The sequence below is a fragment of the Melanerpes formicivorus genome, unplaced genomic scaffold (assembly GCF_026170545.1).
Source record: "Melanerpes formicivorus ecotype bairdi unplaced genomic scaffold, bMelFor1.0.p_v2 SCAF_12, whole genome shotgun sequence".
Lineage (NCBI taxonomy): Eukaryota > Metazoa > Chordata > Aves > Piciformes > Picidae > Melanerpes > Melanerpes formicivorus.
The window spans coordinates 18,089,823-18,116,947 of NW_027142364.1; the positions used below are offsets into that span (position 1 = coordinate 18,089,823).

Consider the following 27,125-nt stretch of genomic DNA (forward strand, 5'->3'; position numbering starts at 1 on the left):
CATTGTCTCTTCTTGTTCTTTCTTTCAGGAGACCTCTGTCACAGACACTGAAAGCAGGAGAACTAGAAAACATCATCAGCCGTTGCCAGGTCTGCATGAAGAGACCAGTCTAAACAGCAGCTGCTCCAGATGGGAGGTGGAACTCTGCTTCTGCTACAAAGAATTGCCTGTCACTGAGGAGCTCTAATTTATTAAAGGCCAACTGCACCTGGAAAGCAGCTAACTGGCCAGGGCAGCACTGTGCTGAGGTAGGGCAAGAGTTTGACTTTTGTCTGTGGCAGATCACAGAGCACTTTGTTGGAGAGAGCTTGCAGTGGCAGTCTGCAGGGCTTCTGCTGGACTGTGTCCTGTCTAAGCTGTGTTTTTGTGATAAAACTACAGCACCACCAGATCTTTCATGACAGCTGTTTATGCTGCCTTGTCACGTGCTTTTCAAGCAGCAAGACAAACCAGACGTGCTGGTGTCAGCTCACCTATGGTCAGTGTCCAAAGTGGGTGTAGTGTAAAATGAACACTGGCACTTAGGAGAAATAGGGTTCAGTAAGAAACACTCTCAGTGCACTTTTAAATATATAATGACTCATTTGGGGTTGTTTTCTTTTGGTTTCCTTGTCTAATAAATGAGTATCTCCCTGCTTACCTCACCCTTCCTCTGGCTGGCCAACAGGAGTACAACCATTGGAGCAATAATAATGGTTCTTGAGTAGCCAGGAGGGAGTGAGCCCATGCCTCAGGCAGCCAGCACGGTGGTGACACAAGCTAGCCATGTTCTCTGCAGCCACCCTGGCAATAAAGGCTGGCTCACACCAAGTGCTGGACAGTCTGCAGTAGATCCCATGGCTTTTCACACAGACCATGAGACCTTTCATAGTCTTCACAAGTTGACAGCTTTGGGCCTCATGCTTTTGTCTCTACTGAGGAACAACCATGTACCAGATCAGAATTTGGGATTTTGGTGGCGTTAACAATTACTGTATTGCTCCAGGGATTGTCAGGCATGATCAGGTTGGTTTTTGGGGGTGGGTTTTTGTTTTGTTTTGTTTTGTTGGTTGGTTGTTGGGTTGGGTTTTGTTTTTTTTTTTCAATCAGGTTTGGTTTATTTTTAATAACTAACATTTAACATTCCAGATTTACATATTCATCACAAATTCTCTTCTGTATTTCCATATTTATCACACCTTCTGCAAATGATACCCTTTATTCCATCCAGTGAATCTCAAAAAGCAAACCCTAGATGTTCAAAATGTTCCATCTAAGCACTGATGCACACAAGAGAATCCACCTGTAAATGAACAGAACTACTTGAAAAGCACTTTCATTTACTCATATAACTTGCATCAAATTGTAGCTCTCAGATGTTTATAACATTGCACTTGCAAGGCTATTTAAAATCGTTAAGTTAACATTTCAGATGTTAATACTTGCACAAGCTATCCAAATTCCAGTATGTAGTACTCTAGCAGAAGCCTACTTCACCTGAATAGCTCAGTGCATGCACCTTTTCCAGTGTAGGGTCCAGCACTTCATTGGCATAACTAAGATTTCTCCTTTAGACCTTTTTGTTTTTTGAGACAGTGACATTTCATATTGTTCCTGTTAAAATACTGTGCAGCATGTCTGTCTAACTGAATTTTCAGTGTTATCCTATCTAAGAAAAGTTTCCTCTGTGTTTGAGGCTGGTGTCTTCTGATGAGGCAAGATGAAGATACCATTTACATGACCTGAATGGGTATTGTAAAGTTCTGCTTTGCTTGAACAGCCACAGCACTTCTGTTCACAAGGTGTAATTGTGAATTGGGGGGGGGGGGGTTATGAAGAATCTCTATGCAGATGCACTACTGATAAGAAGGTATTGATGTCAAGTTAATACTTAGTCTTCCATTTGAACAAGGTTTGGGGTTGGAGGTGTTTGCCTTAATCACATATTAGATTTTTCCATAAACTCTGAAGTTTGCTTTAAATACAGAGAAAATCCACACACATTGCTTGTTCAGTTGTTGGGGGTTGGGTGGTTTTCCTTAATTAAGGCTCATGACAGTCACCCAAAGGCATTGTGGAGGGCACTTAAGGGATGACTGTGGGGGCCCTCATGTAAAATGTGCTAGTGAAATGCAGAATGTAAGTTCCTGAGGTTGAAGTCTGCTGGAAATGGTCAGTGGAGGACTGTGTAAGGAGAAGGGAAATGATTGTTGTTTTAAAGCTCAAAGGTAAGTTAGAAAGAGTTGTTATGTCTCACAGCAAAGAACTGGAAGTCATGCCTGGTACCTGGTTCTGGATTCCACTGCTCACTTCTTGTGTGGCCTTCAACAAATTGTTAAAGAAAGATCTTCATAAATAGCTTTAGATCTTGAGTGATCAGACTCAAGTCTTTCTTTCAAAAGCATGAAACACAACTGCAGGGACATGTGTTTATCCAGCCCAGCTTGACACAAGCTGGACACTGAAAATCAAAGAGAAGCTTGGAAAAAAAGCTGATCTCTCTGCAGGTGCAGGTCGGTTTTTTTCCCTACTGCTAATGGTTGTTGTGAGGATTAGTTAACTCCTGTCTGTAAATGCTTTGAGAGCCTTAACTGGGCGGTACTGATGAGGTGCAAGGTGTTAATATATTGTACTGAAAGAATGGAAATATGTGGAATCAGAAATAATGAGCAAACAATGTGGGGGGGAGAAGGGGAGAGCAAACCTTCTGCTAAATACAGCCAAATAAAAAATATTTTGACTAAAGAAGACCCATTGCACTTGGCTTGGTTCTCCTTTCCAGTGATGTTTCCCACCACCTACACACACTGTAATGGGATTAAGATAGTAAGTGAAAGAGAGAAAGATGCTCACTCTCTCCACTTGGACTATACCTGAAGCCTATCATTGTGCTGTAGACAGCCATGCTGGACATCTCTGTGTTCTCCCCAAACCTACCTCTACATGAGATACTGTGGCAGGCTCAAGACAGACAACAGATTGAATCTGGAACAGCTCAGCCATGTTCCTTTCTGCTGGATTTGCTTATGTTTTCAGATGGAAGAAAGGACCAGCCCCCACGTAGTTTGGCTGGGAAAGAGCAGGACTTGTGTTTCCTCCGCCAGAAGACAGTACCCAGAGGTGTTCTGCAAGTGCACACAGATGGATAAACAGGCAGATTGGGGGCAGCAGGCAGAGAAGGGCAGCCGAGTGTGAAAATGATATGCAGGATCACGGGAGTTGGATCATCCTTGGAGTGAGCTCCAAGGATCAGCTCTTAGACTTCTTAGAAAGTTTGCATTTTTGTAAAGACCAAATCCCTATTGAGAGTTTGGAATCTTAGAGCTTGGAGAAGTAGTAAAAGGGAGGAGAGGGGTAAAACTCTTGTACAGATTGATGAGGATTGGCGGGTCTGATATGCTGAGGCCCTCAGTTTATGTTGCAAGAAGGCCAAATGCAAAAGTGTGCATCTAAAAGCAAGTGATGGCTACTTCTCACTGTTACACAACTTTTGTCTGGTGAGAGCTCATGTTTCCAACTGCCTGTCCCTGTGAAACAGTGCTGTTAGTGCTGTAAGGGACTGAATTAGCAACCTCCACCCTTGGATCAGTGTGTACTTCAGTCCTGGCACAGCTACCCAACTGACCTCCAGAATGTAACTGTGACCATACATCAAATGCAGGGAAAGCTCAGAGGCTACTCTCCTGTCTTTAAAAAAATACATGCTATATATAAGTTTTTGTTTTTCTGTATGGAACTGGAAAAGGCATAACTGCACCACGATGAAACGGCTCCTCTGCAGGAGCCATGCTGTCAGCAAGAACTGGTTTCAAGAGGGGTCACCTAATGGAAGCGTTCCCAGACAGGAGGACATGGTGCTCTGTCAGTCCCCATCAACATGCAGGAGTAGTTTAGGGATGGCTGTCTACTACTTTTGCTGACAAACTGTAAGTAACACTAAGGGGGTAGTGACTGACATAGAAAAGACACTGTTTAACAAGACAGATTTTGTGAGGCTCACCAACCAGTAAGGTGTGGAGCTTAACTAGCAGCTGGGGTTCAAACTGCAGTTGCTTGTGGGTGGTAGCCAGGCAACCACCTGCCTGACAGAAAACCTGCCCTGAAGTGGCTGGCCATTTGCCCTTGCACGTGAGGGTGGCAGGCCAGGTTCATCACACACCCAGCCAGATTTTCCACCCACGTACATAATTAGATCTTCGTTTCCGTATTACAATGCTATGTCAATCCACCAAAGCACAAAGATGGAAGTAGGGTGGAAGTGCTCCACAGGAAGCTCTGCTGCCCAGTGTTTAAGAGATGGCATGAAGGAGTGGTTCTGTCAGGAGTGGTTCAAGGGGGAGAGCACTGCTGTCAGCAGTTGGGAGCTATGCAGATGCTGGGCAGAGGGCCCTGGCTCAGCTGGCACCTTGGGGAGCACTGCCCACTGTGCTAAAGCAAGCAGCTTGCCCTCCGTGCAGACAATACAGGAATAGAGCCCTAGAAAATAGTGTGCGTACTCATGAATGAGGAAAAAGCAGAGAGTTGTCCATAAAAACCGTTTTATAAGCTGCAGAAGAGCCAGCAGTGTGCCCAGGTGACCAAGGCAGCATCCTGGCTCTAGCGTGACAACCTGGAGCAGGGCAGGGGTTTCGATTGGACAGTAGAAAACATTTCTTCCCCGAAAGGGTTGTCAGGCCCTAGAACAGAGTGTCCAGGGCAGGGCTGAACTCACCCTTCCTGGAGGGGTTTAAAAGCCACACAGATGTGGTGCTGAGGGTCATGGTTTAGTGGTGACCTGGCAGTGCTGGTTAATAGTTGGACTGGATGCTCTTAAATGTCATTTCGCAACTCTCTGATGAGAAGAGTCAGCTGTAAGATAAGCAGAGGTTCTCTCTCCTGACTCGTGTGCTGCCGAACACTCTGCTCTGTGGGCCCCCACGAGCCTCAAGTACCTAGGCGCCCAACTCGAATCCGAGCCCGCAACGTATTGACCTTGCCCAGCGATTTAGAACGTCCTCAAGCCGCGCTTGCGCACCGCTTGCCCTCACTAAAAATGGATGCCCTGGGGCCCCCGCTCCCCCCCGACCACGTGAGGCGCCACCAAGAGGCGCTTCCGCCCGCTCTGGTCACGTGAGGCGCGGCCCCCGGCCCGGCAGCCCCTACGGGAGCTCGATGGGGACACGGCGGCCGGTGTTTGCGTCTCACCTGAGGAACGGGGCCGGAGCGCGTCGCGGCTCTTAACGCCCGCGGCTGCCAGCGCCGGGGTCATAACGAGGCAGGAGCGGAACGGCCCGGCTAGGGTAGGACTCGGCGGCTGCCTGCCCGTCACTCTGGGTGAGTACGAGCTGCCTGGGCCTGGCGGCTACGTCTCCCGATTGTACCGGGCTTGGCCTGGCCGTGGGGCGACCCGGTGAGGGAACAGGACTGGGAGAAGATAGGGTGGTGGAGAGAGAACGGTGATACAGCCGTTCATCCCCACAGCCTGAGGCCCCTTCTCAACCTGACACCACCTCCCTATCCCTCCAAGCCTGAGCCTCTCCCTTCAACCTGAGCTGCCCCACCATCCTCCCCGCCCCGTCCCCAGCCTGTGCTGTCTTCCCCCGGTGCTGTCCCGTGTTGTCGTCCCTGCTGTGGTACTGGGATTCCCCACCCGCTCTCTTCCCTCTCTTTAACGCTCTTACGGCTCTTACAACGCCATAAATTTTGGGGCGTTTCAGAGAAGTCATTGTCGGACTTGGTCCTAAAGTGTGCAGTGTTTTTTGTGTTAAAACAATAAAAACGAGTGTTTTGTCCTAACGTTTCCTACAGCATTGTTTACGTGCAGTAGACATTTCGTTATTCCTGTCATCCTGGTAGTGAGGACAGGGATGATGTGTTTTAAAATTCACCTACATACCTGTCCCATGCAGAACAGCTTTCAACATTCAGCACTCACCTTGCTCTCCTCTCCCTCAAATCGTTCCGTTAGTGCTTCCTTACTTGGTAGCCTCTGCTCCCAAATGCTTCAGCAAAAGATGCTCTGACAGTTTCAGGACTCTTTGGGTCCTATAATACGTCTCCTTACGTCCTCCTCTTCCCCTTTTACCTGTTAGAGGATCCGTAGGCACTGGCTGAAGCAGCTCGTGGTAGGGGATGTCAACATGAACAGACTAGCTGTAAAATGTCCCCAGCAGGAACAAACGGTAAGACAGCTGGAGAAGTCACAGTCAGCTCAGCGTAGGCTGGAGAACCTGCTCTCTTCTTTGTTCTGGCGTATCTTTGCTATTATCAGGGCTTAGCTTCAGCCAGCTCAGGTTAACTGGGCCATCTGCCCTGTGCTCAGCACTCCTGGGTGCAGCACAGGTATGGCCAGTGTCTGGTTATTGCCAGAACGATGAGACAAAGTGATCCTTTAGAGTTGTATACCTTGCTTTCTCCTCAGACCTTCTGCTGATGCTGTTACTTGGGGGGGGGGGGGGGGGGAAGGAGATACCCCTCTGTCTTTCTGAGCATGTATAATTCAGCTTTCTCAACTTCTCTGGATCCTCTCATCCCTTTCTCTCATTAAATACCACTGATGCTCATTAGTACTTCAGCTGCTCCCTGTCATTTATTTATCCTGGGTTTGTGACTGTATCTTTATTGTCTCATCGTTCCCAGATTTCTATTTTTATTCCTCTTTAGAGCTACTCAGTTCTGTAAATGTCAATACCAAAGTTCTCCTTCTCCCTGATTCATTATTAATGTCTTCTGTGAAACGCTTTGTGTAACAAGACCCTTGCAGAAAACACAACTTTGATTTCTGTTCTCTTGAAATAGGTGAGGCTTGCTAACAAGCCCTGCTTAATTATTTTTAGTTCTCCATGTCTGAAATCTCACTGTTTCTTGTTTTCCTCTTCTCTTGTACAAGGGGGCAAAAGTTGCAGTCACTTTGAGGGCAGATACAACTCTCCGTGACACAAAGTAGATGAAAAGTAGTTACGAGTAGGAAATGTTGAGGCATTGTATCGGTAGGTCCCTGGCAAGTACAGCTGAACCCGCGCAGCGCTGTTCAGTCTATGAATAATTTATGAAGTGACTGTTACAATGCTGCCTGTTTTCTGCATGTATCTGCATCTGCATCTGACAGATGGAGAGCAGTTGTGGCACAAAAGCCGTGCCAAAGTCTCGGGAAGCTGGGCTGTAAACCCTGCTGTGGTGTAGTGGATATGTAAAAGTTAGAGCTGAAGAGGTATTGCACAATTGGACTGTGACCAAGCAGTGACACTCCTTTTGTCAAGCCTCATAAGCAATATCTCACCTTTAAGCTCCTGTTACAATGTAGTCTCTTTATTGGCATTATGATTTTTGCTCCTGTTGGTTTGGAAGGGCTGTACTGATCGTAAGCTGTGTTTCGACACGAAAGCGCCTTTTGTCAAGGGCAGATGTCAGAAGGCTGTGTACTGTACTTGTGTCCCTATCTGATCTGGCCAGTGTCTTGCAAGAGGCACAAAACTAGTTTGCAACACCTAAGGGCAGGAACAAAATAAATAGAACAAGTCTTGAGTTTTGAAGTGACAGAGCTGCTCAAGCACCTCTTGGACTCCCACAAAGTGCTTATTTCTGATGGAATGGGGTTTCCCTGTTCCTTTCACTTGAGGCATACAAGCAGTAAGAACTACTGCAGGTGGATTAAACCCACATCACTTCCAATATAGCCTTTATAACTATTTATTAAGTCCTCATAGAACAGTGACCAGCATGCCTTTGTCCTGACCCCCAGTTCCCTTGCTGTGAAACTTTGAGATTAAGAAGACTTTTTCATTTGATCTCTGGTGAGAGGAAGTCCTGAAAATAGCACTGAGGATCCCAGAGCGTCTTGCCTGGTGGATCACATCTTGACTGTACTAAACATGGGCATTTAATATAGTGTTACACAGTCCAAGACCCTTCCATGTGCTTCTGTCTGAAGTTTACTGCTAGTTTGGGGTGTTGTTGATGGGAGTATTGGTTCTGTGTGGTGGTGGAGGAATGGCTTGGGGTCCATCTCACCTGCCCCATGGATGGTCTGCACTGAGGTGTTCTGATAACAGAGTTCTGCCTGTTCAGCTTGTGAATGCACACAACCAGCAGCAGGTACAGCCTTGCTGCCAGAAGTAGTAAAGGAATGCAGCTGCAATTACAGTGGCAAAGCCTGCCTTTTGCCAGGAGAGATTTCTTCAGTTAGGGAATTACTCAAGCAATACCACTAGAGATTTCTGGCTAGAGTAAGCCCTGCTTCCCATAGGCAGGTATGCCAGGAAAGCTGCATTTACATGATATGTGTTTATTTACATCTCAGTCTGAGCACCAGCAAGGTCCACTAACCACTGCCCAGACGAACAGCCTCTCTCATCTGTTCCTATTCCTTTGATAGCTCCTAATTTCTATCAGCAGCCCCTTCGCAGCCCACCTTCAAGTGCTGCTCTAGGATATTTTTTGTCTAACTATCAGCCAAACCTCAAAACCCCATTATTTTGGTCTTTGTCTTCCCTAGCACTCCCAACAGTTATCATTCAGTAAGTTTGTCACCGCCACCGTTCTGGGAAATTCTGCCCCCTGCTGCTTCATGTGAAATTCCCTTCCTTTTCCAGGAAAGTGTGTGTTTAAAGTATTGGCAGAGCCTTCTCAGTGTGAATAAAAGGCTTGTTTTCTCTCTGACCACCTCATACCTGTTCTGCAAAGTAAGATTGTAATTGACAGGGAAATGCAGAAGTGAGAAGTTCACAGAACCGCTTGTGCAGGGCATGGGTTAGGAACACGTGGGGTTTTCAGGCTGGTCTGGGAGGCCCTTGATAAGGAACTTTGTCCTTGTAAGATGAAGTGAGGTCTGACTGAGTGACAGGAAGCAGAGGGCTGCTGCCCAAGCTGAGCCTTTTCTGTCCCTCCCCTGCTTCAACGTGCAGCTTTGTAAGACTTGATGCACTTTGTGTGAGACCAGTATATCACGTAAATACAGTTCAGATTTCTTACCAGTCCTGAATGGGCTTCCTGCCAAGCCTACTGATTCTTATTGGTTTCTTTGTTTGTTTGGGTTTCTTTTTCTGCCAGCCAGGGCAGAAATAGTGTGTGTGATGTGCAGAGTTTCTGTTATTCTGTCACAGCTCCATCTGTGGACCCTCAGTGCGGCTTTGAGCATCGCCTGCAGCATCGCCTTGTTCTTCTGCCATTGCCCTCGTGCCTGTGCTTGCCCTGAATGTTATGGTATAACTTGTGTCTCTAAATAAGCCAGTTGAGTTGGGATCATCCACGGCTTGTCTAGTAACCAGATCAAAGAATTTCCTTGACACACCTTCCACTGCTTTCCCGTGTTACTGTTACAGCTGCTGGCTTTCCTTTGGCAGAATGAGCGGGGCTGCGTTCCCGTCGCCGGCTGCCGAGATGGCCGAGATGAACCGCCTGCAGTACGAGATGGAGTACACCGAGGGCATCAGCCAGCGCATGAGGGTCCCAGAGAAACTCAAAGTAGCTCCTCCAAACGCTGACCTGGATAAGGGTGTCCAGGAAGGATTGCCAAATGCCAGTGTGACTATGCAGGTTCCCGAGCGGATTGTAGTGGCAGGTGCGTCTGCGGTGCCATAGGAGAGAAACAGTTCCCCGAGTTTGTGGTTGGACAGAATGATATATTGATAGATTTTTAAGAGGAAAAAGCTGTAAAACCCTTTTTCACTTTCAAACCATTGCTGCTTATCAGCTTTGACTTGGGAAGTTCCTTAAACTCTGGAAAGGTTTCTTGGGTAGTTTTGGTATCACTCGTAATGGAGACAGTCAATGGATGAACTGCAAACAGAAAGTTTAACTGCTGACTTTTCATCTCACTAAACAATTTCTGGAGGGGAAAAAAAAGGCAAATGTTCATTGATTTACTCCTGATTTCTGTTATTTAACTGTAAGCTGATGTATCTATCACAAGTTTTGAAGGTATACTGTGTATTGGCTATGCAAGATGTGTTTGATCCTAAACAGAATGTAAATTATACTAAGGATCTGTCTGTTACTGGGTGGGCTGTAAATGGGCACGGGTTTTACAGTGGCAGACCTGGATGTGCTGCTGACTGCACCATTTGCAACAGGTGTGATGTGTGTGCTATGCTTTAACAGTGACATCTGCACATCCACCTTCAACAGGAGTATATCCAGAGATGAAAACTGCCCTCACTTGCAGTGATAGGTGATGCCACTCAGATTCACTCAAGATCATTGTTCTCACAGAGGCTGCTCAAATAAGCATCAATTAATATGGTCTTTATGAGAACTGTAAGCGTTGTTTTTAACATCCAGATCCTATTAAAGGAAGGTGTACTTCATTCTTGGGCAGATAACTTCTGTCGTGTCTTTTTGAGTTTTAGCATTGGCCCTTGGGCCTCAGAACAACTTGCTTTCAACTGACAATTGATGTTCTTGCAGGTAATAGTGAAGACATTCCATTTCCCAGACCATCAGACCTTGACATCCTTCAGTCTACTCCATTCAAACCACTGGCACTGAAAACTCCTCCCCGTGTTATTTCTCTTAGTGATCGACCGCTAGATTTTTTGGACCTAGAAAAACCTCCTCAGCAGACACCTCAAACTGAAGAGGCCAGTACTTGCTTTGTTTTTTAACTTAGTTAAGAAGTGAAGTGACCAATGATTTCTCCCCTGTGGTGCAGATCTACTTGGTGCTAACATAAGCTGGGAAAGTACAAAATCATCCTGGTTAGCACTGTAGTAGTTCTAATAATTTCTTTGCTGTCCCACGTTTAGCTGGCAGATGGCAAGGGGCGTTGTTCCTGCATGAAAACAAAGTCATCATTAGAACTACTCTAAATACTTTCAAATAACTATCCTCTAGATGGAAGAGAAAGCTGCAAGGTTCTTCTTTTTATTTGCAGGTTGTCAGAAAACAAAAAGATTCTTTTAACATGTTCCAGTTAATCTTTGGAACTGCGTGGCCAGACGTTGTCGCACCCTTTAGACACAGTAGTCTCAAGCTGAGCAAGGGGAAGTTTAGAACACCTTCATTTAGAATAAACCAAACCAGGTTGGAAGAGACCTTCAAGATCATCGTGTCCAACCCATCACCCAATCCAACCCACCTAAACAACTAACCCATGGCACCAAGGCCCCCATCAAGTCTCTTCCTGAACACCTCCAATGACGGCGACTCCACCACCTCCTTGGGCAGCCCATTCCAATGGGCAATCACTCTCTCTGTGTAGAACTTCTTCCTAACATCCAACCTAAACCTCTCCTGGCACAACCTGAGACTGTGTCCTCTTGTTCTGGTGCTGGCTGCCTGGGAGAAGAGACCAACATCCACCTGTCTACAACCTCCCTTCAGGTAGTTGTAGAGAGCAATAAGGTCACCCCTGAGTCTCCTCTTCTCCAGGCTAAGCAGCCCCAGCTCCCTCAGCCTCTCCTCATAGGGCTGTGTTCCAACCCCCTCACCAACTTTGTTGCCCTTCTCTGGACTTGTTCCAGCAAGTCAACCTCCTTCCTAAACTGAGGGGCCCAGAACTGGACACAGTACTCAAGGTCTTGATCTTAGAAAAAAGCTCTTCACAGAAAGAGTGATTGCCCGTTGGAATGAGCTGCCCAGGGAGGTGGTGGGGTCAATGTCCCTGCAGGCGTTTAAGAAAAGACCGGATGAGGCACTTAGTGCCATGGTCTAGTTGATTAGTTAGCGTTGGGTGATCGGTTGGACTTGATCTTGGAGGTCTCTGCCAACCTGTTTGATTCTGTGGTTTACTGAGCTCTTACTGTGAAAACCCCCTTCAAAGAAGGGTGTAACACAGGCCCCCAGGTGGGTGATGGAATTGACATCTTAGCAACTGGAAAAGATTTATGAAGCCACGTAGACTCATAAAATACAGTGGAACTGTGCTTTCCTCTGGTGGTAGGAAGTAATGTTCAACAGAATACTGGTTTTTTACCTATTCACAACACTGTTGGTTAATGGTTTGGCCTCAGATGTCATGGACAGATCACTACAGGACTGAGTAGTTTTGTGTACCAGCATCAGATCCTGTTACTGGTTGGTTTTTTGGTCCTAATCACTGTGAAAGCCATGAAAATATGCTGTAGTATCTGAAGGCAGATCTAACTTAGAGATCTCCAGTGGAAATTACTACATGTTTCTTGGAATTCTCTGCCTTTTATCTCCCCCTTCCTCTCCTTTCCCACAGGTTCGCTCAGTGGGGAGACTGAAGAGAGAGCGTTCCATGAGCGAGAACGCCACGCGACAGAACGGCCAGCTGGCCCGCAACGACTCTCTGTGAGTAGAGCAGCAGGGGGCAGGGACACAGCCATGCTTCTATTAGACATTTCCTCTCTTCCCTAGCTCCTTGTTAGCTGGCTTTTCCAGCTAGCATTTTGTATGTTGTGGGAAGTAAAGAATTTCAAATATTGGAAAGAGAGGATTTTGCTTCATTTCGGTGCTTTCTGTTTAGACAGGTTGACTCATTTCTGGAGGATTTTCTTGCAGGGGGTGGGTGGGAGTGTTTGTGGCCTTACCAGTTACCATGACTTGTTACTACAGGAGATTTCCAGCTTCTGAGCTGCTACAGTACTTTGTTTTAACCCCTGAATTTTCAGGACATTGAATTCTTTCTGCATCAGAATGTTCCTGTTGCCCTCACTCTGTGTATTACAATGATTTTCATTCACAGAAGAAGGAACGTGTGCATTTCCACGTGAGCATTAGAATAAGTAATTTTCCTTAATTATTGGAATCTGTGAGTGCAGATCTTTAATATTTTTTTGAGATCAAAATGAAAAGTTACATTTACAAGTGGAAATGGCATCTGTTGTTACCATCTGAGGGAGCAGTTCTCTTGGTCTGTATATTGTAATTAGCTATGATAGTCTTATTTTGAGTGGCAGCATCTTCCCACCTGGCAGTAACTGGTTTGGCAGTGTCACCATTAAAACTCTTATATAAAAGATTCCCTTTACCTTTTGGGTGATCCTTTCCCTTTTCTAAAGGATCCTTTCCCTTTCCCTTTTCTAAAGGACCCTAGGCTTAAGACCTAAAAGATGGGATTCATCTATCTCAATGTAGACTGTGCACTACTGTTACTGAATCACCATAAACTTCATTTTCAGTAACTAGAGGAAAATAAGGGCATGAACTACTTAGGGTCTGTCTATTTTTAGTCTGAAATAGATCAAGTGGCTTATGTCCCAGAAATGTCTGTTTCCTTCTGTTTACAGTGGGGACACTAGGAGGTACTCTGTGTAATACAGACCTGTCTGTCTGTTACTTACGTTTCCACCAGTTGTGGACAATGTACTCTGATGCATGCTCCAGATACTACAATTCTCCTCTTCCTCCAGATGTTTGTGGAAGTAACTGTTGCATATCTTCTTCTTAATCAGACTTTGGTTCATCAAGTTTAGGGATGGCAGATGTCTAGGTTCTCAGGTCTGTCAAGTCACATATATCAACTGAGCTGACAAAACTGGATTTCCATCTTTTAAGCCCCTTATTAGCTTCTTGAATCTGAAAACCCCAAATCTGTAAAACTCACCCCTGTGCTTTGCTGTTTCTCAGGGATAGAATATAGAATTACTGTTTGTAAATACTCTGAATGTTATTTGCAGTCAGTCTGTAAGTCCACTGCCAGTCCTTCAGAGGCTTAGCAATACACTACACACCGTGAGTCCTGTACGTTTAGAAAGGATGCGATCGCTGAATGTGTGATTGGCAGCTTGGGTGACTCAGTTTAACATTTACAAAAGCCCAGAAATTGGCACATCTGGAGATGAATTTTCCTCTCTTGATGCCCATGTTAGTACCTGCATAATTGTCTGTCGTCAAACTTTTGATCCTAAGCAGTTTCCATGTAGACTGTCTTTTAGGAAAATGAGATAAACTTCAGATTGGTCCAGGAGCTCTTCTCTTCTGTTGGTATGAAAAAATCCAGCTAGCTAGCTGCTCTGGAGCCTGCTGCCTCTCTGCTCTCCACTGCCCATGTCATTCTGCACTGCACATTCCACACTTGCTGACCTGCAGATAACCCAGTTTTTTAGAATTTCATTCATCTGTCCCTCCAAGCACTTTCTTATGACAGAAGTTTATGCTCTGCCTAAAATGGCAATCATCTGCTTTGAAATCGTTGAGGTTCCTAGAAATTGCTTCTTTTCTGTTGTAAGTGCTGCTTCTGACTTCAGTCTGATCCAAAAAAGTCACTCTGGACATGCAGTGACACTTGCAGTGATGCTGAGTCAGACATTCCTCCCTGATCCAGGTTTTGCAAGTCTTTCAGTGCAGAATGTGAGTCTGCCCCTGGGTGACTCTCAAGGGAATGTTCTGTCAGCTCAGATTACACCACTGCCATGCTGTATAGCTCACACAAATGCAGGAAAGCCGAGCCCTTTGTACTTGGTGAAAAAGGCATCTCTGGACTCTCATTTCCTCACTATTTAGGCCCACAGGACATAGACTGTAAACTGTTAAAAACAATAAAATAACATTTCACAGAATGCATCTGGTTGGAAGAGACCTCCGAGATCGTCCAGCCCAACCTTTGACACAGCACTAAAGGGTCAACACTAAACCATATTCCTAAGCGCAAGGTCCCCACACTGCTTAAAGACCTCGAGAGATGGTGACTCCACCTCTGCCCTGGGCAAACCATTCCATTGTTTGAGACCCTTTCCATAAAGAAATATTTCCTAATACTCAGCCTGAAACTCCCCTGGTGCAGCTTGAAACTCTTTCCTCTAGTCCTGTCGCTTGACAGCAAGGAGAAGAGGCTGCCTCCTCCTCACTCCAGCTTCCCTTCAGGTAGCCACAGAGAGCACGCAAATACAAACCACAAGTACAAACAAAAGTCACACAGTTTTCACTGTGGTAGCTACTTAGGAGAAGCTGCCCATGTGGAAGTGTTACTGTATGGCTGAAAATAGGCAACAGAAGCAAGCACCTGCTTGGTGTGAATTCTGCTAGCTCAGATGGTGCTGAATGTCACCTAAATCTACTTCCGTTAGAGCTTCATTGCTAATTTGGTGCATGACTTTTGAGTTTAGCTTCCTTGTTTATAAGTTAGACCATTTAGGTCAATAAATGTACTCCTGGACTTAAGTATTGTTTTCTGTAGGAATTAAATATATTCTTTTCAATGCTTATTTCTCTTACCTCCTTGATTCAACTTCCCAGTAGACAGGTTAGTCCACTCTGATGCTGTGATGAGAGCTCCACTGAAGAAGCACATGGAGCACTGCTTTTTTAATCCTTTCTTTTCTCAATAGGACTATAATACTTAAGCTTTCATTTAGGACACTGATGTCCTTCCTGGACAACATATTCAGATGTACTGTGCAAAATTCCAGTGCTTGACCTACAAAAAGTACAAAATGAAATGTCCTGGAATAGACTGTGAGAATGAAATGCAAAAGTTGGCTGGGGTCCCTCTCGCAGTGTTCTCTACATGGTACAAACAGTTGTTTGTTTTCTGTTGTCTCTCTTCTTGTCATCCACTTGCACACAAAGTCTGAGAATTGATCAGGAGCTGGGCTTCACTAAAGACATGAATTGTCAAAACCCCCCAATTCTTTAAAGAGCCTGAGACTGACAAACAGGCACCTTGTACAGTAACGATGTGTAGCAGTAATGACAGCTCTCTGCATTATAATCCCTCTGCTTACAAGAATGCTTACTTAAGAAATGACAATTATTATTCAAGGTGGCACAGATCAGATACTGTCCCAAGAAATAAAATGCCACGGTTCAAGTCACCTCTTTCGACTCAAGACTGCACGTAAGCCTAAATGTTACCTGCTATATGAAAATCAGCAGTGTGTTTAATCATCCATGTCTCTGCAATACTAATTTTCTGACTAAGCCTCTGTAGTTTAGAATAGAAAACTGGCAACGGCCTTTGCTACACTGAATATCTAGTTTCTAATTGTGCTTCAGGGTTTCTCAAACTTGGCCAAATCATTTCCCCCCCTGTAAAGAACAGAGGGAAAAACACCTGACGGCAAAGGAAAGGGACAGCTTCAACTAAGAACTGCTTTATAAAGAAAAACTGGCATTTCAAAATAGCTTTAGTGTGCTTGTTTCTTCTTTGGCTGGTTCTGAATAGCTGGAGAAACAGCTTTTTGTTGGCCACTGCCAGGCCATTCTGAGTGCAAGGATTCCAATTCTGCATAGGAAGCCAACAAGCCATCAAGAGCACATGGAAAACAGGACAGCATTTCATGTTTGGGTGTTTTCTGCTCCAGTATTTCCCTTAGAAAATGGAATCTCTCTGGAGAATTCACTTTCACAGTTTGAGAAATTCTGTTCTTTGTGCCAGTCTGGGGAAAAGGTGATGGGTGTGCACATCTTTGATGAGAATACAGTCTGTCTGCGTGGCTGAATTTAAAGCAACCTTAGTCTGTTAAAAGTTAAATCTGTTTACCTCTCCTCTGATACCTTCTGAACTGGAAGAGAAATGTCTGAAATAAACCATGTGTAAATCACAGATGCTTTGGGGAGGTTTAGGAGACATCACAGCTAAGCTAAAAACTCTGTGTAGAGGAGAATGTCACTGTGCTCTTTCACAGTCATTTCTATAATTCCATGTTTGTTTTGGTTCCAAACACTGGAACTGACTGATGTTTCTTGCAGTTGCCTTTAAGTTTTATTCATGTGCTCATCAAAATACTGTCCTGATCTTTAGTCACAGCTCAAAGAAAAATTTTGGTTGAAGAGGCTGTCTGTGAGATTCTCCTTACTGAAAAAGGCTCATGTTCTGAGAAGAAATTCTGTAGGAGTTGTTCATGTCAATGCTTGCCAAAACCCCTTAGTCATTGCTGTCAGTGAGGCTTGAATACTGACTTCAACAGGTACAGGATACTGACTTCAACAGGTACAGGATACTGACTTCAACAGGTACAGATCCAGCTGGACAAGGACCTTCTGAAACTAACTTTTTAACAGATCTAAAGTGTGTGCTTGGTTTATTACTTATATTTGTCTCTGAAGAACATGCATAAACACTGTTCGTGATCCCTGCGTGGCTAGAACTTGGGAGCGTTGCCTTAGAGTGGTGGGAGAAGGGCAAACCAAAAGCAAGCAATAAGCATTTTGGAATGGGGGTCTATCTGCAAAGCTTTTCTTTTTTTTTTAATTCCAAATCTGACTGTAGTATTTCTCTCTCCATTTACTGTGCTTGTATAAACAGTGTGACACCATCACTGCAACAGGCTCGTGTCTGTCCTCCCAATATGTCACCTGAAGATGGGATTAATCTTTACTCTGCTCGTGGCATTTTGTCGTTTATCCAGTCTTCCACTCGTAGGGCTTACCAGCAGGTCTTGGATGTGCTGGATGAAAACCGCAGGTGATTGGTTGTCACTGACTCTGCCAGCTTTTGCTGATTGTTTTTTGGTTTGGTTTGGTTTTTTTTGTTTGGTTGGTTTGGGTTTTTGGTTTGGTTTTTTTTTCCCCCTTTCATGTTTTTTTTTAGCGGAGTTCGGTTTCTGCTTACAAAACTATGAGATGAAATGGTTTGCTTTTGCTTTCCTTTTGCTTTCACTCTTCATAAGCAATTTAATTGTCCAAAATTCACATTTCAAAATGCTTCTGTTTCAGTCAAATATAGTGTTGGTTTGGTTTACTTTCCAATGAGACTCAAAATGGGAAGCATTAGTCTGTGACTGTCAGTTTTCTGCAATTAGTCCTCCACCCTGAGCCTGCAGATTTATTAGCCTTGTCTTCTGCTTTCTGTTGGTGAGTGATGGTGTACATCAATAAGATTGGGTTGATGGTGTCATGGGGTAAAACAGACATTCAGAAACAAAGTACAACGTTGTGCTAGGCATTGTAGACACTGCCTTTGATAACATGGCAAGACCTGAGGATGTTCCAGTTTGTACTGGGAATAGTTATCTGTGGATGATAGGAGACTGATGGTGACCGTGCTGCTGGATGCTGACAGGAAGAAAGGCAATGTGTACAGAGAGGCTGGCTGCTCCTCTGTTAATGCTGGCTCTGCTTTTATGGATGAGCTGGTACTTTGAGTGACAGTGAGCCAAAACCAGTCTAGTGGCAGTCATCATGTAGTATTTCCGTTCTTTTCTGTGGAGTTTGGTCCACTTGACATCCTTGGACTGTTTGGATTTGGCACTTCAAAGGACAGCATGTTTTACACTACAGACACATTGATGAAGAGTAATAATAGCAAGGTTAGTGTACCAAAAGCAATTTCCATGTCAATAGCATACTAGCTAGAGGTTCAAGTATGAATTGCACACAGTCTCCAGTGTAGAGCTAGCCAAAACCTCACCAACAGGTCCAGTTAGAGGACATGACTAGCAAGAAGATCAGAAGGAGAACTGATCCCTCCTGCAGCTCATCAGTGTGGCCTGGAAGTTCATTGAAACTTGCCATCTGTCTCTGATTGCTGACAGCCCAGCATCACTCTCAGTATTTTGTAGTGTGGGTAAATGATTTGCTTTCCAGTTGTTTGGTAACAAAAGTTGACTATCAAGCCAATCTTATTGTGAATGTCTGTGTGTTTGCCATCACTTCCCAACCTGGCACCACCTGTAGCCCACCACATTTGCTGACCTAACAGTACATGGATGTCCACATTAACATCCCTGAAGTGTAGGGAGCTCCAGTCTTACTGGCCTTTGTTTTTAAAGACAGCAATACCTTTTTTCTCTTGTCAGTATTAAAAGTTAGATGGAATTACAAGTTCATTTTGCTTTACAAATTAAAGCTCCTCATAAAGAGGAATTCTGGGATCTGTGAGTAACAGCACTTGTGAATACTGTGCCAAGAGTCCTTGTTGAAACAGAGCCTGAAATCCCAGTCTGCAGTGGAGCTGACAGGTTTATTCCTGGCTGCCATTGGGCATGTCCTTGACCATGTTTTCTTGGATTCTGGCAGGGACACACACATGCAGACATACACCTTCAGCTTGCTTCAGTTGTCATAAAATTCCTAGGGTTCTGGGCACTTCAAAAGCTGCACCACTCTTCCTGGTTTGGGTTGATTTTTTGAGGTGTTCTTACTAATCTTCCTAGAAGAAATGGAAAACCTGTTTCCAGACACCCCTCAACAAGTAGGTGCAAAAAGACTGAACCCTTCACTAAGGTGCAAGTGCATTCCTTGTGGCTGGGGGTTTAGACAGCCACCGTTGCTCCACAGCTGGCGTAGGAATGTGAAATTTGGATGATCCACTTGCATGGTTGCAAAATAGTGTTGACTGTAAATTGCTCCAAATCTGCACTTTCTTCTTTTGCTCTGTGTAATGTGCTCTCTATCTCAAAACCTTCTCTATTTTAACCTTGTATGCTCAATACCGGGTGAGGTCTTTTAAAATGAACAATGTCTTACTACCTGTTGCTGTAAATATTTGTAACTTGGTTCATGGCTTGCTTTTTTCTTTCTTTTGGCTTATTTTGATCTCAAATATTTTCCTGTCTACTAAAACTGCTAACAGCAGGTGCTGATGTGCTGCTGCAGGTAATGAATTACGCCTCATTTAGCCAGCGCTGCTTGCACATTAGGTTATGTAATGGACAACACTTTAATGGTCACTGTTGACACTCTCTGTTTACTCTTGCATTTCCTTCAGCTTGGACAAGAACAATAGGTCAGTTTTTGTTTTCCTAGTTCTAACCACTTCTCTGTTTCAATTTCTGTTGAGCAACTACAGGGGCTGTATCTAGTGTCTTGGAAGTGCTGATCTTTTCTGGTCTAGGCAACAAAAAAAAACCCAAACAAAACCCCCAAACTTGGCATTTAAGGAGACTTAAGTGATGTCTTGAATGCAGGACAAAAGGCAGTTTCACATCTGAACAGAGTTGCATCGAAATCTGGATGTTACCTGAACTTCATCTCTTGAGTCAATTCCTTTTTACATAGGAAAAGAAAATAAGGGACTGTGTTACTAGTTCCTTTCTTCAGCACAGCCCTTTCTAAAAAGCCACCACCCTTCTTAAACATCAAACTTCACCCACATCATCATATCCTGAGGTGCTATGAGATTACTCTTTGTATTGAGCTAGCGAGTGATAATTTCCATGGTAGAATTAAAACAGGATGTGAGTGCAGGCCGTCAAAGAGGGCTACACATGACTCCAGACTGGCATAAGATTGGGATAAAATAGTTAAGAAAACTAAATGTATCTGAAAGGTGAAGGAGCCTGGGAAAAGCAGCAGTCTGTTGCTTTATTGAAGTGACCAGGTAAAGCGTGGAAACAAGTTTCATCCAGTCACTGGTTCCTCAATGCACCAGTCCTTTCTGTGCTGTAGAAGCTGAACTTCTTACCCAGGTAATGTCCAGAACCTGCCTGTAAAGTCCTAGAGTCCATTCCTATGGCCTTTCTGAGATTTCCAGAGGTGTCTTAAAGTAGATCAGGGGTGCTCATAGCTGCTGCTTCTGCTTGACAAAGAGCACATGCTGGCCTCGGGCCCCTGTGCACATGCACAGACTCAACAGAAGCCAACCCAGGTACCTAGGTTGTCCACACAAAGTGGTTTTCCTCCCCAGACTACGTGTCTGATTGCATTACCACTGTGGTATTTCCATTGCATGCTGCCCTCTTGAGCAGCAGAAGACAGACCAGGCTCAATTGGTCTGTGTTTTATTGCCTTTTATTAAGTTGTATTACTGCACATACCCTTCATGTTTCAGGCTGCCACTGTATTTGCAGTGAAATAATGAAGTGTTGAGTATTCCTGTCCTCCAGTTAGGGCTGCTTCTGATCATGAGTTAATGTTTGGGATGGAATTGACAGAAGTAGCCAGGAAATTGAAATTTCAATGTGCTTTTGCTTAGTTTTATTTAAAGGCAACCATGTGTTTAACAGCCTGACTCTTATCATACTTGTGCATTCTCTATTTACCAAAACACTTGCTGCAGACTGTTGAGGTAAGCTGATCTCAGTTGTGAGGCCACTGTGATCTATGTCATGATTTTTTTTGTTACTGTTGATTATAAAAACCCAACAACAACAACAAAACCACACCACAAAAGCCAAAACCAAACAAGTAAGTAAAAAGTATGGGAGAGGCAGGGGACTGTCTGGTGATCCTTTTGGGTCCACCTGTAAAGAAATAGAACGTGAAATGCAGACAAAAGGAAGAAACCACATGCAGCCTGGCTGTGCTGGGAAGTAGGATTGAGGCCTTTAAGTCAGGTTCCTGATCTGCACAGATCTGGGTGCTCTGGTTTAGTTACCTGTTGTAGTTCTTGGCTGCCACCAGGCCTGCATCTCTCCTTGGGAAGAGCAGTGTGAGTTAGCACTGAGTAGTTCTACTAGATCCTGATCCTTTTTAATGAAACTAGTAGTTGTGATATTTTTGCATGGTTCTTCCTTATTTTCAGCCATCCCACAGTGTTCTCCCAGCCACCCCAGTACCAAACCTCTGCCTCCTACATGTACCTGCTTGAAAGATCTTCACACCTATGTAGCTTGGAGTGTAGGGTTAAATGCACCGACACAGGTACCTCTGGTTGGCATTGGGAGCACAGATGGAACTACAAGGGTTCAGGCTCTTGAACAGTTTGTTACTCATCATAGATGTGTAACACTGATGTCTCATTGCCAGAAGCACTGAAAACACACAGTACTGGTTCTAGCAGGAGATACTGCTGGTATCCACATGACCTGGGACACAGGAACTCCTTATTCCAAAGTTAATGCACATCATATAGTTGCAACAACTCATAAAGCTCTACCTTTCCTTCCTCTCTGCCTAGAAGGAAAAGAAAGAGCAACATTTACAGGGATGTTCACACTGCCTGCTTGAAATGTAGTCACTTCTTCCTGGAGAGATCTCCTCCTCTTCAGACTATGGATGGTCCTTAGGTTGCTGGCCCAGGGTTTCTGAGTTGCAGTAGCTTAGATGGATAAAGAGAAGACAAATCTGTCTTTTCCCCGGAGGGAGGAGAGAATGATTAAAAATACTTCTAGAAGTATTCATAGATACCTTTTGTTTTTTTCCCCATTATTGTGAGGTTTGGAGTTTTAGGGAGATTATTCTTTTTTTTTAACCTGAATTTTCTAGTGGTTGTTTTGTGAGGTGGTTAAGCTCTGCCCAAAGCAATGTTCCAGCTATTTGTCTTCCAGAAATGAAGGTGTTTAATCCACAATTTGCCTACATGTTTCAGCTGCATAAACATTCAGTGTTCAAGTGGTTGAAGTTGAATGAGAGAGCTATGAAAGTGCAACTTAGAACAGAATAGCTATATATTGTATGCAAACATTATACAAGTGGCAGTGTTTTGATGTTCCTTTGTTCTCTGTGGCTTACCTCTTCTCTCTGTTTGTCATTTCCTGTTTCTGTCTTGTGCTTCCTACCTCCAAACCCGGCTGTAGGCCAGTGTTACGTGGTGGGTCAGCTGCTACCACTTCCTCTAACCCTCATCATGACAACACCAGGTAAAGAGTGGTTTTTTGTTAGTCATGATCCACTAAATTACATTCTAAAACTCACACTTCTGCTTCCCTTTCCAGTGGCCTTATTTTCAAACACAATGCTCATTTCTCAGCTCCTGAGATAATTCAAGACTTTTATTCCTTAACCAAGTCACCTGCAAAGACCTCACTTGTCTGATAGACACAATATGCTGCAAAATTCTGACTCCATGTGTGAGAAAAGCTCCTAAATTACATTAGCAATACACTTCAAATATGTTCTGTTTAGTAGTGAGATGCATGGGTTTATTACTAGAAAATGTGGCCTTGTATCACCATATTTTTCCGGGTGTTCTCAGTGGTTGTTAGTTGCAGCTGAGTATCTTTTCACTGCCTGTATATTGGCAGACTTGACATAATTTCAGTGGAGCTGATCAAGACTGATACATAGTCTCATGGTCAGGATGAAAGGTAAAACATAGTCCTTCCCCCATCTGTTGCTCCCATTTGCCAGTGCACTCTTGAGTGTTGATTAAAATAGCTGTTACATTCGTGCTGAAGCAGACAGGATTCAGGCAGGTGATTCTTCTCTATCAGAAGAATTCACCTCTTGTAACAGCTGAAGAGATTCTCTCAAGGGGTTTCTTGCTGGTACACCCCTTGGCAGGGGGGTTGGAACTAGATGATCCTTGTGGTCCCTTCCAACCCTGACTGATACTATGATTTAATTCCTGGAATGGCTGGGAAGTTGGCAGAGCAGCAGCACTCTGACTTGATATTAAATGAGTGTGCCCAGCTCTCTGAAATGGTGGGCCTCTGCTGGGACACCAGGAGCTGGGGAAGGACAACAGTGCTGTGGAGCTGATGGCATTATCCTATTTTTGAACACTTTTTTTTAGCATCTACTACAAAGAAGAAAATGGCTACAGAAGAAAACCCTTCTCAGAAGTGTCTTTGGTTTTCAGAGGAGCTGTAGTACTAAGGAAGACTTGATTATTCTTTTAAAAATGTTTTCTTTGTGTGTCTGCAAAGCTTTGGACTATGGTTTTTTAATAGCAGAAACATTCAAATTGGTTTATAATTAACTCTTCCAACAACTGAGTGAGCAATGCGAGCTTCACAGCGCCGAGGAAATTAAAGCCCAGCGGTTTCAGTCCTTTTGATATTGCCCAAGCTGCAACAAGTACAAGTAGTAAATAGCCTCAATTACAGTTAAGTGAATGTTGGGGCTCTCCTTAGAATAGAAAAATCAACAATAGCCTTAATGAGAAAATCTTTTTCCAACAAAAGGTGTTGCCAAAACTTTGTGGGTTATGTCCCATGCTGTGGGTTTAAAGCAGCCATGACTGTGGGCAGGCATTGCTTACTGACTCTTCCTTTACTAAAAGTTGTTTCATGCTGCTCTCACCTGGTAAAGGCTTTCCCCTCCCTGCATACCTTTCAAGCCCAAACCACAGAGCAAATGTAGTTAACTGCCTCTGTTTTACAGTGTCACTCGAGGATCTCATTGTTTCTATGTCCAGACTAATGTAACTTTCATCTAGAAAAAGCAATTCGTGTTCAGAAGCAATATATTCTATAGTACAAGGAAAATTCTGTTGAGCCATCTGTTGGGGGTAGGAATCCTGCCTGAGCTGAGAACACCCTGTAGAAGTGATGAACTGGCAGCACAGAAGTAGTGTCAGCACTTGAGTGTGTTCAGCAGGCTTCAGAGTTCTACTTGTATGCACCTCAGAAAAGCTGACCATTAAGTGTCATTAAATGCTAAACATCCTTGCAGGTGTATTTGGTTATGTTCTGTTTCCTAAGCTGTTTGCAGCAGTTGTTCATATGCTTGAGTGGAAACTGAGGGTTTGATATAGGAAGTGAGAAAGTCACGTGGAGGTTGCAGCATCAGGGACTGCTTCTACCTGTTAGTTGTTGGAAAAGAATCTCCTTAAGGGGTCTCTCATACTCTGTGGGGATTTTCTGCCACTTCCCAACTGATAATTGTGCCACAAATAATTGACTTGCCCTGGAGTTAGAATAATCCTTCCTCTGAATCACTGCATTGAGAGAACTGAGAGGTACTCAGAGAACTTTCTAATGCACACAGAGTTCAGCAAGCAGTGACTTGGTGCTGGACTACTTATTTGCAAGGTTCTCTGCCTAAAATACTGAGATTAATGATCCCAGTACTGTTAATGTTGCTAGGTGTCCTTTGGGATACTGAGTAGGTACCAAATGCAAGACACTTGAGGCTTTCCCTGCCTCCCTTTAGTTAGTTATAATCTGTTGCCAATTTGGCCTTTTAGCTCAGGCAATTTTCAGGTTTCATTAAACAGCTAAATATCTGGAACAGTCTTTTGAGGGACCAAATGACAGCAAGAAGTCTGTCTACATGGAAAATCTTCTGAAATATTTAAATGTGTAGAGCAATAAACCAGATTCAGACAAGCACTTGCCCACTTCATGTGTGTTGGTGCTCAATTCAGTCAAACAGACAACTGATGAAACAGGCAGCTCTCTAAAAGCTAGGCAAACAGGTTGTAATTCTTTCCATCACCACCAAAAAGTGCATCTGCCAGAATGTTGATAGAGTGTGGTACTTGCTGGTCTGGGTGTGGAGAAGACAGCTAAGCCATCTCCCTTCTTTGATAGATACGGTCTTTCCAACCTGGATACAACGCTGGAGGGAACACCAGATGACATGACAGTTGTAGATGCTGCTTCCTTAAGACGACAGGTATGTAAAGCAGGGCTGCTGATAGCATCAAGAAACAGCTCTAGTGGTAAAATGGAGGAAGAGGTTTTCCTTGGGGGCTGCAGAGGTGTCCACAATGGGTGTGGTGAAGGGCTGATCCTCTCTGCACCCCTGCTGGATTTATCCTCATGTGACCTGGACTATTCTGGAAATCCAGAGAGTTGACTCTCTTTCTGCACTTGCTTGTTAGGGGGCAGCAGGGTCTGATTGCTAGCAATGGACAGTAGCCCAGTTTATCTTTCAAGTGTTTAAAATCCATCTGCCTGGGATCCCTATTTATTTTCATTTTGTCTTATTTTACTCTTCAGAAGCTTCTGGAGTCTGGCATATTCTCAACACAGTATTAAAAGCCTCTGTTTATTTTTAGATAATCAAACTTAATCGCCGTCTGCAGCTTCTGGAGGAAGAAAACAAAGAGCGTGCTAAAAGGGAAATGGTCATGTATTCCATCACCGTGGCTTTCTGGCTGCTCAACAGCTGGCTCTGGTTTCGGCGCTAGGCACCGCCCTGGAGAAGACTTCATAGATTCTCCTCCAAGTCCCTCGTTTTTGTTTCTGAATTGTATGCTGTTTTATAATTCATACACTGGGAGCTGCCACCACCGAGGAAGGCTGCAGCAGGGGGCATACCCTGTGCTCAGTCACACCCTCTTCAGTAGGTTCGCATCGCCAGCACTCGCAGTATCCTCCTTTGCATGCTTTCGGTGTCACTGCGGCTCGGCCGACGCCACCTCGGCTTCATGCGGCGTAAGGACTGTGGCCCACAGGAGTAACCACTGGGACATTTTGTGGTGTGGGGATGAGAACGGACAGAATGGGCTTGGTAAAAGTGTAAAAGCCGAAGAAATAAAGCGTAGGTTTTATTGTTCTGTTGTTAGACGCAATTAATCGTGAGTGCAGGAGTTCTCCTTTACTCTGAGTAGTTTGAGGCGTGCCATGTCTGAGGAGTGTGTTCTGTTTCATGAGTGTGTTCCTTTCTTGAAGTACATGTCCAAGTCCTAATAAAAGGAATTCTTTGCTAAGGTGCAGCTTGTATTACACACCTCTGGACATTTTGGTTGGTTTGTTTTCAGCTTTACTTTTGCAGGTGTTTTTCTATAAAATACATTTTTAAGCCCGTCAGTGGGTGAGTGGTGAAAAGAGCCTGGGCTACCAGGTACTGAGGCAGTGTATTTAATAAAACTGGGGGAAAAAAAGGAAAAAAACAAACCACAAAGCATTGTTTAATATAATTTTAAGGAAATCATCCAAGCGATCAGTTTTTGCAGTATGTGATAATGAACTAACTTGGAGGCAGCATCTAGGACCTGACAGCCTGCTACAGGCTCCTATCCCATGTGTATTTGGCACTGGGTGTATGTGGTGCGGGACACTGGCACAAGGAATGAGCCTGGTGTGAGTTCAGCCACCTGATCCACCATGGTTTTTGGTAGTTGGAGTTTGAAGGAGAATTGAGACATGCATACTGCTGCCCAGGGGGGCCTTGGCCTCTGTGCTTATTGGTTGCCTCCTGACATGAACGGCTGCAGCAGTCACAACCCCTTCCCCGGGGGTGTTTCAAACAACTGATTGTGTGGGATGTGATGTGCAATGAAACAAAGCAGTGCTCTAACAAGGACCTTGCCTAGACCAGCCAGATGCAGACTTCTGTGCACCACCAGTTCTGGGCTCTCTAAAGTCACAGAGGGCAAAGAGGTGATGGTACCAACATCTGTGGAAGAGGATGTGGGGCCTCCTTGGATGTTATCCTTGGCTCATGCTGCAGCAGCCAAGCTTATGCAACAGTATTGGGGCTACCCCTGTGCAGACTTTATTGGCTGGGATGGTCACTGGGGTGCTGCAGGTCTGGAGACTGCAGCTCAGGGCTGGTGATGGAGCAGTGCCTGATAAGGGTGGGTTGTCCAGAGCGTATCAGCGGAGAAGCCCTGAGGATCTGATGTGTGCTCCAAGTGCCTCATCAAGGAATTCTACTTGCACATCTCAGGTGCCATTCAGTGAAATCAAGTGCTCCACCCCACTGCTGTGTGGTCTTGGCACCACTGTTGATGGGCACTGTGCTTGGGTATTTTGTCAAGTGTTTTTAAG

General features: G+C 44.6%; 2 protein-coding genes across 12 annotated transcripts in view; both read left to right on the forward strand.

The window, feature by feature from the left end:
- The window catches only part of COL4A3 (collagen type IV alpha 3 chain), a 74,820-nt gene extending 72,101 nt beyond the window's left edge, over positions 1 to 2,719 (forward strand). For both annotated transcript variants that reach the window (XM_068145516.1, XM_068145515.1), the window contains one exon: positions 29 to 2,719. In XM_068145516.1, the coding sequence (XP_068001617.1) occupies positions 29 to 113 (85 nt within the window). In that variant the 3' untranslated portion in view covers positions 114 to 2,719. The remainder of the gene's footprint in view (positions 1 to 28) is intronic.
- A 2,368-nt stretch (positions 2,720 to 5,087) lies between these two features.
- Positions 5,088 to 26,080, forward strand: MFF (mitochondrial fission factor). Of its 10 annotated transcripts, none has more exons than XM_068145524.1 (10): positions 5,088 to 5,292; positions 9,279 to 9,517; positions 10,363 to 10,535; positions 12,122 to 12,210; positions 15,623 to 15,697; positions 17,108 to 17,266; positions 19,511 to 19,528; positions 22,260 to 22,322; positions 24,939 to 25,023; positions 25,409 to 26,080. In XM_068145524.1, the coding sequence occupies exons 2-10, from the start codon at positions 9,301 to 9,303 to the stop codon at positions 25,538 to 25,540; spliced, it is 1,011 nt and encodes a 336-aa protein (XP_068001625.1). In that variant the 5' UTR covers positions 5,088 to 5,292; positions 9,279 to 9,300; the 3' UTR covers positions 25,541 to 26,080. The 10 variants fall into 10 exon arrangements, with proteins under 10 accessions (XP_068001625.1, XP_068001624.1, XP_068001628.1 ...); XM_068145523.1 differs by having other exon boundaries at positions 9,300 to 9,517; XM_068145525.1 differs by lacking the exon at positions 19,511 to 19,528 and having other exon boundaries at positions 5,089 to 5,292; positions 9,300 to 9,517.
- Positions 26,081 to 27,125: the final 1,045 nt, after the last annotated feature.